General features: G+C 58.5%; 2 protein-coding genes across 2 annotated transcripts; both read left to right on the top strand.

Annotated features, from left to right (window-relative positions):
• Positions 1-558: 558 nt before the first annotated feature.
• On the top strand, positions 559-7,058 carry RAD51 (RAD51 recombinase). The gene is made up of 10 exons (XM_071428430.1): positions 559-604; positions 1,465-1,574; positions 1,992-2,129; positions 2,523-2,640; positions 3,196-3,287; positions 3,963-4,057; positions 4,904-5,017; positions 5,341-5,470; positions 6,011-6,132; positions 6,392-7,058. The coding sequence occupies exons 2-10, from the start codon at positions 1,488-1,490 to the stop codon at positions 6,513-6,515; spliced, it is 1,020 nt and encodes a 339-aa protein (XP_071284531.1). The 5' UTR covers positions 559-604; positions 1,465-1,487; the 3' UTR covers positions 6,516-7,058.
• A 1,153-nt stretch (positions 7,059-8,211) lies between these two features.
• LOC139590632 (basic salivary proline-rich protein 4-like) lies at positions 8,212-12,025 on the top strand. The gene is made up of 3 exons (XM_071428383.1): positions 8,212-8,730; positions 11,036-11,274; positions 11,566-12,025. The coding sequence occupies exons 1-3, from the start codon at positions 8,212-8,214 to the stop codon at positions 12,023-12,025; spliced, it is 1,218 nt and encodes a 405-aa protein (XP_071284484.1).
• The last annotated feature ends 52 nt before the right edge of the window (positions 12,026-12,077 follow it).

Genomic DNA, 12,077 nt, shown 5'->3' with positions numbered 1-12,077 from the left:
CAAAGTCAAGGGATGGATCTTCCAGTGTGGAATTGCAACCTCTGCTCCAGATGTGTCTCGATCGCCAGCTGCTTGTTCTTGGGTTCTGAGGAATTGTCACTGCTCAGGAATTGCGTGGGCCGCTGGATTTATGGGGGTACGGGGTTGTGCTTCAAAAGGGAAAAGAAAAGAGAAAATAAGAGAAGGAAAATAAGAGAAAATAATGGAAAGGAGAGAGAAGCAAAAAGAAAGGAGATAAAAAAGGAGAAGAGGGGAGAAAGAGAAGGAAAAGCAGGGGGGGAAGAGAAAAGGAAAGCGGGAACAGAAGGGCAAAAAGAAAAGGGGCGAGAGAGAAGGAAAAGAAAAATGGTTAAAGGAAACAGAAAGGAAGACAAGAAAGAGAGAGGAAGGACAGAGGATTAGAAAGGAAGGCCGCGGTGCCCCGGGGCTGCTGCCCATGACCCCGGTACCGATCCCCGCCCGGTGCCGGTGCCGCTCCCCGCCCGATCCCGGTCCCCGTTCCCGCGCTCCCCTTTAAGGCGCCGCCGGGGGCGGGGCGGCGCCTGCGCGGATCGGTCACGTGAGGCGGCGGCGGGAGCGCCCGAACGGCCGGAGCGGGGCCGCGGTGAGGGACGGGCACGGGCACGGGCACGGGGTGCAGTGGGCTGAGCTGAGCTGAGCTGAGGCGGGCGAGACGGGCCCGGGGCCGCCGGACCCCCGACACCTCTCGGGGTCCCCCCGGCGCCTCCGCGGTGCGGGAGCCTGAGGGCGTTGGCGGCGGAGGGTGGGCAAGGCCGTCAGCTGTGGGCAGCCATGGAGGGCGTTAAACAAAGGGCTGGGGTTGAGCACAGTGAGGGACACGGCGTGCGGAGTCCAGGGAGCTCCAGATCGCCGGCGGGCGGTACCTGGGAGGTGCTGCTGGCCGGGGCCCTGGTAAAGTTGGGAATGCCAGAATGGCCATGAAGTTCCACCCCCTGCCATGGACAGCGACACCTTCCGCTATCCCAGGTTGCTCCAAGCCCCGTCCAGCCTGGCCTTGGTCACTTCCAGGAATCAAGGGACAGCCACAGCTTTTCTGTGCCAAAGTCTCAGCACTCTCACTGGGAAGAATTTACCGGTATTCAATGTAAATTTCCCCTCTGTCAGTTTGAATCCATTCCCACTTGTCCTGTCAGTATTATATTCAAATTGTGTGTTATGTCCCAGGTGTGTGAATTCCCTTGTATCCTTCAGTTTCCCATGACAGCTCCTGCCTGCCATCCTGCTCAGCAATCCCAGGCGTGGTGCAGATCCTCTGCAGGGTCTTGCAGCCCTTTCCAAGGTGTTTGTGGCAGCCCCGAGGGCAAGCTCTGGGGCACAGCCCAGCCCCTACATCAGGGGTCATTTCAGAGGGCTTTTCCAGCTTTAAGAACTCCATGATCCTGATTTATGTGACCACAAAACTTATTGCTAAAAGGGAGCACTGAAATGTCTGGTTCCTTCCAGGGGCTGTCCTGGGCCTCGCTGCCATGGCCATGCAGATGCAGCTGGAGGCCAGCGCAGACACCTCAGCAGAGGAGGAGAGCTTTGGGCCGCAGCTCATATCCAGGTTGGAGGTAGGTGAGGAGTTACCTCTGGAGGAACTTTTCCATAGATGCACTTGCTGCTCTTTTTCCTAGAATGGAATCCTGTGATGGTTTGGGTTGGAAGGAACCTTAAAAGTTCATCCCATTCCATACCCTGCCATGGCCAGGGACACCTTTCACTACCCCAGGTTGCTCCAAGCCCCATCCATCCTGGACTTGAGCATTTCCAGGCTCTCCACCAGGGCCTCACCACCTCACCAGGGAAGAATTCCTCACTAATATCCAACCTGAACCTTTTTATTTAAAAGCAAGGTGACCCCAAAAACTCTGTTGCTAAATTCTTACGTGTGTTCTGTTAAAAAAACCCAACCAAACAAAAAACTCAGAAAGACCCAAAAATACCAACAGGTGTAATTTTTCCTCTCTCCCTCCGTCCCTCTCTCCTAGCAATGTGGCATAAATGCCAATGATGTGAAGAAGCTGGAAGAAGCTGGGTTTCACACAGTGGAGGCCGTGGCTTATGCGCCAAAGAAGGAGCTGCTGAACATTAAAGGCATCAGTGAAGCCAAAGCCGACAAAATCTTGGTAGGGATGTCCTGGAACTTTAACCCAAGATATTCCACAGGTTTATTTCTGCTGGCTGAAAGTGTTGTGGTGAATTTGGAAGGTGTCCAAAGGGCAGTAAGGGGTGATTAGAGGTGTGACTTGACTTGTGATGGGAAAAGGCAAAACGTACCAGGACAGGACTGAACTGAACAGGTTGGGGGAAAAGGGGAGAATATTTCCATAAAAGGGATGTTGGAGCTTTTTCTTGGAGCAGAATTTGAGTTCTGTTCATAGGTACCAACTAGTGCAAAGTATATGAAATGTGCATGGAATGATACAGGCACCGCTCCACAAGGCAGGAAATATTAATTACTGTGGGATTAACAAATGGCATTAACTCCTCTGGCACTGCTCATCTGGGTTTTCCCTCAGGCTGAGGCAGCCAAACTGGTTCCCATGGGCTTCACCACGGCCACAGAATTCCACCAGCGGCGGTCGGAGATCATCCAGATCACCACTGGCTCCAAAGAGCTGGATAAGCTGCTCCAAGGTCAGCATTTTATTATTTCTCTTCCCTGCTTAACCTCACTTATTGGGATGGGGTTTTGCCATGAGTGGGATCCTTGCACAGAACCATGGAAGGCAAGTCCTGGTTAGATGAAAAACCTCTAGGACTGCTCTTGAATAATTGCTTTTATTTTAGAAGCTGCAGAAATAGTTTTTAGTCCTTTTAAGTCATGATGCAAGATCCAGAGCTGTCCATTTTTGGATGTTTCTGTTTTTTTTAAGTCCATGATGCATTTAGGGAAAACAAAACCAGGCATCACCATCTCCCCATTCCTCTGGTAATCTAAAAATGAAAACAAGTAATTTCAGCTCTTCAGCATCTTCAAAAACACAAGTGAACTTCTTAACCACAGCATGAACAAACCTCATGATGACAAACAATTTTCCCTCTTAGCTGTGAACCTTTCAGCCAAATTCAGTGTTTAACTGAGTCTCTGTAAATGTAATATTTTATGTGTGACATGGATACATAGATCATACATGTAGCATGTGACCTTTTGATTTTTATTAATAATTATTATTGTTATTTTCCCTTCAGGAGGAATAGAAACAGGGTCCATAACAGAATTATTTGGGGAATTCCGTACTGGGAAGACGCAGCTGTGTCACACCCTGGCTGTCACCTGTCAGGTGGGGGTTCACCTCATCACAATCCAATATTCAGACCCCACAGCCTTGGGATATTTGCTAATTTGGGCACTTCCTTTTACTTTCTAAGTGTTTATTGCTGTCTAGAAGTTTCTATTCCCTAAAATATTAGAGGCTTGGACTTAATTTGATCGTTGAGTTTACTCCCTGAACTTCCCAGCTCAAAGCTGAGCACCTGTCATCTTTTGTAGAGTCATGGAATGCTGGAATGGTTTGGGTGGGAAGGGACCTTAAAGCCCATCCAGTTCCATGGCCAGGGACACCTTCCACTATCCCAGCTTGCTCCAAGCCCCATCCAGCCTGGCCTTGGACACTTCCAGGGATCCAGGGGCAGCCACAGCTTCCCTGGGCAACCTGTGCCAGGGCCTCAGCACCCTCCCAAGGAAGAATTTCTTCCCAATATCTCATTTATCCCTGCCCTGTGTTAGTGGGAAGCCATTCCCCCTTGTGCTGGCACTCCAGGGTGACAGGGACTACAAAAGGAAGGTGTCAGCAGCAATGGGGATCAGGGATCTCTCACTTTTCCCAGCTAAATGGGACTTTAGGCACAATAACTTTGGATGTTATTTGTTGTATGAGCTCAGTGAGGGCATGTGGCAGTATCTGCTGTACTTATGGATGCTTTATTCCCTGTTCCTTCCTTTCCTTCTCCTTTAGCTCCCCATAGACCGCGGTGGCGGCGAGGGAAAGGCCATGTACATCGACACAGAGGGCACCTTCCGTCCAGAGCGGCTCCTGGCCGTGGCTGAAAGGTCAGTGAGTGGGAGACAGGAATAGATGGGCTCACAACTCAGTTGGAAAATGTTTTCCAGAGGTCCTGGAGGTTGATTTGGCAGGTGTTCCCTTTGGAAAGCTCTAGTGTTGCCATTCCTCTCCTCTCCTTGCCGCTCTTTCCCCAGAGCTCTCGTGTCATTGTCCCTTGGCATGAGGTGATTTCCTTGTCTTTTGCTACTGGAAGGGATTGGGAGCTTCCCAAGCAGCTGGGACAGGACTGGCTGGGTTCTGTTTGCTCTTTCTGAAGGGAATTTAATTGAATCCTGCTGGCTTCTCCCACAGCATGGACTGCTCCCATGTTCCCTGTCACCAGGGAATATTTAGCAGCCAGGCAAAGGAGAGGAAGTGAAATGATTGCAGCAGGCACAGCTGTGTCTGTGCTGGCCATGTACAGAGTGTCCTTGGAATCAGGGAATCTTTCAGGTTGGAGGAGCCCTGGGAGATCCCTGTGCACAACCATTCCCTGGTGCTTCTGAGCCCCCCACTCTTCCATGTCCCCAAGTGCCACATCCACATGGCTTTAGATCCCTCCAGCGATGGAGCCTCCACTGCCAGGGCTGGACAGCCTTTCCTCTTAGAGACTTCCCAATATTCAGCCTAAACCTCCCCTAGTATCACATGAGGCCATTTCCTCTTATCCATTTCAAATGGTTCCAATCATTCCGTTCTCTTTTCATCACCACAGGTGGCATTTTTTTCCATCTGTTTTTATCTCTGCTGGGCATGTGAGTTTTTCTTCCAGTCTTTTGGCAAAGTTCCTGTCTAACTGCTATGGATGAAGTTGTCACTCAAGGTTCATCCCTTTGTTTTCCCTGATTTGGCAGGTATGGCCTGTCTGGCAGTGATGTCCTGGACAACGTGGCCTATGCTCGAGGCTTTAACACCGACCACCAGACCCAGCTGCTGTACCAGGCCTCGGCCATGATGGCTGAGTCACGGTAATTACACTGATTTCACGGAGTTTGTTCCCACATGGGATTAGCCTTTGATTCTCCAGGGAGCCAGCTTGCTCCATGGGCAGTCAGCTGTCAGCAGCACATCCTGCTGCTGGAATTCTGGGTGCCAGCAACTGGCTCCAGCTGATGTGGCTGCACAAACATTGGGAATTCATGGTTCCCCAGTGCCAGCCCGAGGAGCAAGTTGGGAGCTCAGTTTAGAGCTGTGGTTAGAAACAGTGCTGATGATTTCCAAGCTGCCAGGAGAGCTGTGCAGGCAGCTTGGCATTGGAACCAGGACTTAGAGCCCCGCCTGCCCTTTCCAGGTACGCGCTGCTGATCGTGGACAGTGCCACGGCCCTGTACCGCACGGATTACTCGGGAAGGGGCGAGCTCTCCGCCAGGCAGATGCACCTGGCCAGGTTCCTGCGGATGCTGCTGCGCCTGGCCGACGAGGTGAGCATCCCCTGGGCTTTATGGCATGGGCTGCTGCTGCCCAAACACCAGGCACCCATGAAATCTGCTCACTCACCCTCCTTACAGCTGGACAGAGGAGAGAAAATGTAATGAAGGGTTTGTGAGTTAGGGTAAGGACCGGGAGAAAACACTCATCAATTAGCAGCAAGGGAAAAACAGGCTCAGCTTAGAGATTTGAAGTGACATCATTACTTACAAAATCAGAGCAGGATAATGAGAAGTAAAATAAGCTCTTAAAAAAACAGCTTACCCCCACTTCTCCCTCCTTCCCAGCTCTACCTCCTATGCCAATAGCACAGTGAGATGGGAATGGGGGGGTTTGGTCGATTCATCCACCCAAGGCTTCTCCCACTGCTGAGGGAGAAAAGGTCCCAAGGGCTTTGTCTCCACCTCTGCTCCCATTGGTTTGGAGAGGCTGGATCCCACACTTATGGACACCAGGAGTGCCCCTGTGTCCTTTTCCCTGCTTTTCTGTTCTGATTGTGGGAAATAATTGGGTTTGGGTTGTTTCTCCTGCAGTTTGGCGTGGCCGTCGTCATCACGAACCAGGTGGTGGCACAGGTAGATGGAGCTGCCATGTTTGCTGCAGATCCCAAAAAGCCCATCGGAGGCAATATCATTGCTCATGCTTCCACCACCAGGTGAGACAAGAGATGGTCATATCCCACGAGCCTGGGCTGGGAATGTTTTATGGAATTGGCCAAGTAGCTTTTACTTCTGGGCTTTCCAGTCTGTCCATGACAGGCCCAGCCTGTGCTTCAGCTCAGTGCCACTCTGGGCCCTCAGTCCATGGGGAAATGAATGTCTTGGGCAGTTCCTACAGCTCTGTTTACTCCTTTCTGCATTAGGATGATTTTCTGGGAGTCCATCCTGACCTGTTTCCTTCCCTCTCCCTGTCAGGCTGTACCTGCGGAAAGGCCGAGGTGAGACCAGGATCTGTAAAATCTACGACTCTCCGTGCCTTCCCGAGGCCGAAGCCATGTTTGCTATCAATGCCGACGGAGTGGGAGATGCTAAAGATTGAAAACTCCTTTTCTTCCCCTGAATCCCAAGACTCTGTGTCTGTAAGAGGCTCCTTTCCTAGTGGCACCTTAGGGATACTTCCCAAGGCAGCGGGCAGAAGAAGCTGTGCCGTGTCAGCCTGGGAAGCGTCGGGACACACTGAGCTCAGCCATGGCTGTTGGGAAGAGATTCCCTTGGCTGCAAGCACAGGTGAGGGCCATGTGCTTCCTCAGCAACATTCCCAGAGCACCAGACCCTGCGTGTTTCCCTGGATCCCACCGTGGTGCAGCAGAATCTTGGTGGCCACAGTTGGGAACTCAGTGAATTGGAAGCAAAGCTGAAGGGTTTGTCCACTAAGAGAAGCGGTGATCTATAAACCAAAGCAGAGTGATATTCTACACCAGGGATTTGGGATTGGTGATGGTCCCAATCCATCATCTTTCTGTTCATTTTCTTTTGGATGCTGCAGCCTGCTGGGCTGGGGGAGCTGTTCCTTTGCATTTAATTTTCTGTATTCTGTTAATTCTCCATGGAAATCTGCTTTTAATAAAAAGGCTCTTGATGATGTCCCAGGTTCCTGGGATTCTCAGCTGTGTGTTCAGACCAAGGAATGTTCTGGCTGGCAGAAGCTGCACCAATCTCCCAGGAATCTCAGTCTGGGTTTGTCTTTGCTCCCACTTCTCCTCAGTTTGGGGTGCAGTGCAGCCCTGCCCTGTGGATCTCCTAGAAGAGTTTTGGGGTTAAAAAGGTTCTTTCCTATTCTGCAGTTTTTCTCTAGAACTTGAGTAAAAAGAATAATGTGATCTTGATGTGATCTTAATTGGTTAATTTGCATTGATTAATTAAAGCAGATCATTGAGAAGGGGCTTGAGCAGCCCTTGGTTGGAGCTGGCAGTTCTTGTCTCTTCATTCTTTGAATTTATTTTAATTATTTCTTAAGCAATTCCTACAGTTAAGATACACAGTGAGGAGAACAGCATTGCTGCCCAGCTGGATTGGGAAATCCAAGTGCAATTCCTTGGAGAGATTGAGGGGATGGGGAGGTGAGCCTCAGGCTGGGTTTTGGCAGCAGGAACTGGCTGAGGAGAGGGGAGATCCCCCAAAATTGCTTAAAGCCAATTCTGCTGGGTTTGGGTGCTCCCACCCCAAAAAAGGATCCTGGTTAAAGGGGACTTGAGGAAGCAGCGGGATGTGCTGGGGGCGCTGTGCTGGAACCCCCAACCCCTGGCCAGGAATGCTGGGCAGTGCAGGTTCACAGGGACACTATGGAGGGGCTGTGCTGGGATCCCCAAATTCCAGCCAGGAATGCTGGGCACTGCAGGTTCACAGGGACACTATGGAGGGGCTGTGCTGGGATCCCCAAATTCCAGCCAGGAATGCTGGGCACTGCAGGTTCACAGGGACACTATGGAGGGGCTGTGCTGGGATCCCCAAATTCCAGCCAGGGTGCTGCCAGACCTTTGGGACACTGCCTGATCCAGAGAGATTTCCCATTGTGTTCTCCCGTGCTCAGCACCTGGCATTCCATTGGAGTCCCACAGGCTGGAAATGCCATGCGAACAGCTGAAATCGCAGCCGATCACACAGAAGCCAGTCCAGGAGAGGAAACGAGCTGTTCCACAGATGGATTTTTCCCAATGTGTTTTAATTTAAAGCAGAACATCGCCCGCCCCTCCCACCTACCTCGACCCCATAGCCTTTATTTTTGGGCTTTCTCTATGAGAATTATCTGCCTACGCTGGATAAAAAATTCCGAAAATATTCCTCCGGCGCTGCGGGGACCGGCGGAGTTCGGAGGGTTCCGGGGCCGTGGCGGGACCGCGCCCGGAGCCCGGGCGGGGCCGCAACCGGAGCAGGAGCGGCAGCGTCGGGCTCCGCCCCAGCGCCCGTCCCGGAGCGGCTCCTCCCGCCCGCGACGAGCCCGGTCCCCACGCCAGCCCCAGTCCCGCCCCGGTCCTCCGGCCCCGAGACCCCCAACGGACACGGGCCCGAAGGCCCGGTTCCATCGCCGGGAGCAGCCCCGGTTGGGCCCAGCCGTGAGGGACGGGCCCGGCCCAGGTGAGAGGGGCGAGGCCGCGAGCGATGGTCCCGCCCCCACCGCGGGCAGGGCGGGGCTCCGTGAGGCGGGGCCGGGGCTCCGTGAGGCGGGGCCCGGGGTGGGGCCCGAGGTGGGGCCGGGGGCGGTTCCAGGGGCGGGGCCGGGCCCGGCTCAGGTGCGCGGGGCGGGCCTGGCTCAGGTGCGCGGGGCCCCAGCGCGGCTGCGCGGGGCGGGGCCGAGGTGATTTAATCCGTGGAAATCTCTGCCGCCGCCATTTGCTCACCCGGAGCTCGGTGCGGGCGGCGCGTCCGTGTCCGCCGTCCTCAGGTGGGGCGCGGGGGCTTCGGCCTCGCCTCCTGTCCCCCCCTCTACCCCTCCTTCCTTCTCCCCGTGCTCCCCTGCTTTCTTTCCCTTTCCCCCTCCTCCCTCTCTCCCCCAAATTCTCCCCGCCTTACTTCCCAAACCCTCACACTCCTTCCTCTTCTGTCCCTACCCGCTTAATCCCTTCTATTCGCACTCTCTCCCTCCTCTGTCCACGTTCCTTCTCTTCCCTTCTGGCCTTTCCCTTCTCTTCCCGCTTTTCTCCGTACCCCGATCCCCCCTCCCTACCCCTCCTCATCTCCTCCACGTCTCCTCTCTCCCCGTCCTCCCCTCTCCTCCTCTCTCCTCCATTCCCCGCAGCCGCGGGGCTCGGGGCGCCGCAGAATAAAGCCCAGAGGGCCGGAGCGGCGCTCCCGCTGTCCCTGGAGCCCCCACACGGGGCCGGAGCCGCTGGGCGGGTCCCCCCATTGCAGTGCAAAGCACGGCCCGACACCGCCGGGGTTCCGGCTGTCCCTACATCACACTGGGGGTCCCCGGGGTGGGGGGAAAGGTTGGGGGGCGGGGGGTGGGGGTTTGGTAGGGCCCCCTCCTCAGGAGGGGGTCCCGGGGGGGGGGGAGGGGGGGGGGAGGGGTTGGGGGGGTAGGGCCCCCTCCGGAGGAGGGGGGTCCCTGGGAGGGGGGCGGGGCGGGCCCCCTCCGGAGGAGGGGGTCCCGGGGGAGGGGGCGGGGCCTGGAGGGGGATTCCCCCCTCCGCCCCGCTTCCTCCCCCCGGACCCCCGCCTCCGGATGGGACTCGGCTCGGCCCCCTCCCCGGGACCGCCCTCCTCCGGACCGGGGCCCAGGGAGGGGGGAGGGGGGAGGGGGGGGAAGCAGAGTGGGTCGCGTCGCTCTGCATCGTGAACACAGACAGAGATGACCGGACAAACAAACGGCCCCTCCCCCTCTGCCCACCCCACCCCGCCCCCCTCCCCCCCCCCCTGGGCCCCGGTCCGGAGGAGGGCGGTCCCGGGGAGGGGGCCGAGCCGAGTCCCATCCGGAGGCGGGGGTCCGGGGGGAGGAAGCGGGGCGGAGGGGGGAATCCCCCTCCAGGCCCCGCCCCCTCCCCCGGGACCCCCTCCTCCGGAGGGGGCCCGCCCCGCCCCCCTCCCAGGGACCCCCCTCCTCCGGAGGGGGCCCGACCCCCCCCAACCCCTCCCCCCCCCCCCGACCCCCCCCAACCCCTCCCCCCCCCCCTCCCCCCCCCCCGGGACCCCCCTCCTGAGGAGGGGGCCCTACCAAACCCCCACCCCCCGCCCCCCAACCTTTCCCCCCACCCCGGGGACCCCCAGTGTGATGTAGGGACAGCCGGAACCCCGGCGGTGTCGGGCCGTGCTTTGCACTGCAATGGGGGGACCCGCCCAGCGGCTCCGGCCCCGTGTGGGGGCTCCAGGGACAGCGGGGGCGCCGCTCCGGCCCTCTGGGCTTTATTCTGCGGCGCCCCGAGCCCCGCGGCTGCGGGGGAAAGAGGGAGGGGGGGACAGAGGACGGGAACAGGGGGACAGAGGATGGGAACAGGGGGACAGAGGGGTGGTCGGGGTGGGTCAAGGATGGAGGGCAGGTGGAGGGGTCGGGATGTGCAGGGGAGCAGGGAGGGGGGCAGGGGCAGGTGGGGTGGCGGGGGCAGGACGGGCGGAGGATGGAGGACGAGGATGGAGCACAGGTGGGGGGGTTAAGGTGAGGAAGGAAAACAGGGGGAGGTGAAAGAGGAGGAAGGGTGAAGGAAGGAGGGGAAGGAGGAATTGGGAGGAAGGGAAAGAGGATGTGGGGGCAGGTGGGAGCCGGGCTAGGGAGAGAAGGAAGTGTGGAGAAAGGAGGGGTAGGGTAGGGCTGGGGTGTGTGGGGGCATAGGAAGGGTAGGGGGGACCGGCCCGGGAGGGAGCGGTTTGGGGGGGAGGGAGGGGAGGGCTAGGGGGGAGAGGGAGGGGGGGGGTTAGGGGGGGGGAGGGTGTAGGGGGTGGGGGAGGGGAGGAAGGGAGGGAGAGAGGGGAGGTATCTGTGAAAAAGAAATAAAAATAAGCGTAAAAGAAAAGAAACAAAGATAGGGAGCCCGCGCGGACAGAACCTTCCCCTCCGAGCGCCGAGGGGGCAAATGGCACCAGTGGCGATTCCCGGGGGTTAAATCCTCTCGGCCCCGCCCCGCGCAGCCGCGCTGCGGCCCCGCGCACCTGAGCCGGCCCCGCCCCTCACACCTGAGCCGGCCCCACCCCTCACACCTGAGCCGGCCCCGCCCCGCCCGCACCCGTAAATCCCGGCGGATCCGCCCCCGCTCTGCTTTGTGCGATGGATGCTCATCCCGGGATGCGGCGGGGCCGTCGCTGGAGCGCTGTGCGGAGCTCCGGACCGGGAGCTGCTCCCGCTGCTGCGCGGGGCTCGAGGCGCTAAGGTGGGGCCGCGAACAGGACCTGGACCTGGGCCTGGGGATCCGGGTCCTGCCGGTGTCTGCTGGGGGTCCAGGGCAGAGTGGGCTGCGGGTCCTGGAGCCGCAAGACCGGGGTGGCGTTTGGGTGTAGGGATCGGGACAAGCATCGCCATGGCAAGGAGGAGCCGCTCCAGGACGATGTCTGGGGCTGAGCCCGGCACTGCCGCTCCAGCTGCGGAGGGGCGGAGAGGGTGTGGGAGCAAGTCCCGCTGCTGCCGTGGGGAGCCGGGGCTGTGGTGGTGCCGGGCCCGGCAGGAGAGCGGCGCATTCCCGGAGCAGGCGCTGGATCGCGGCTGGAAGCGGCCGGGGCGCGGGGACCGCCCGTGCCGACCCCGGGAGCCCTCAGGCCCCGCCGCTGCCTCAGCGCCGCCGCCCCGCGGGGCGCCCCCTGGCGGACACGGAGCGGGGCTGCGAGCGCGGCGGCCCCCGGGGCGCGCTCCCGGCCCGGCCCCCGCGGGGATGCGGAGCCCCCTCAGCCCCGGTACCCCCAAGGCCACCGCGCGCCGAGCGGGACCCGGACCCCGTGCCCGCACCCCCGGGGCTCTCGCCCGCCGCGTCCCCGCGGTACGAGCGGGGCTGCATCGCCGCGGGCCGGAGGAGCCCCCCCGGGCCGGGCGCTGGGGCCGAGCCCGGCGCTGCTGCTCATGCTCCGACTGTGCCGGGTGCGGGCACGGGGCCCTGCCCGGGCTCGGTTCTGCTCGGGCCGCTCACCTGACATCTGCCAGGTGAGACCTGATGCTCTCCCTCCTTTTCCCCTGTGGCTCGTG

The sequence above is a fragment of the Agelaius tricolor genome, unplaced genomic scaffold, assembly GCF_023055355.1.
Source record: "Agelaius tricolor isolate 1412-34295 unplaced genomic scaffold, bAgeTri1.0.p SCAF_5, whole genome shotgun sequence".
Lineage (NCBI taxonomy): Eukaryota > Metazoa > Chordata > Aves > Passeriformes > Icteridae > Agelaius > Agelaius tricolor.
Note: the sequence above shows the minus strand (reverse complement) of the source record. Positions and strands in the feature narration are given on the sequence as shown.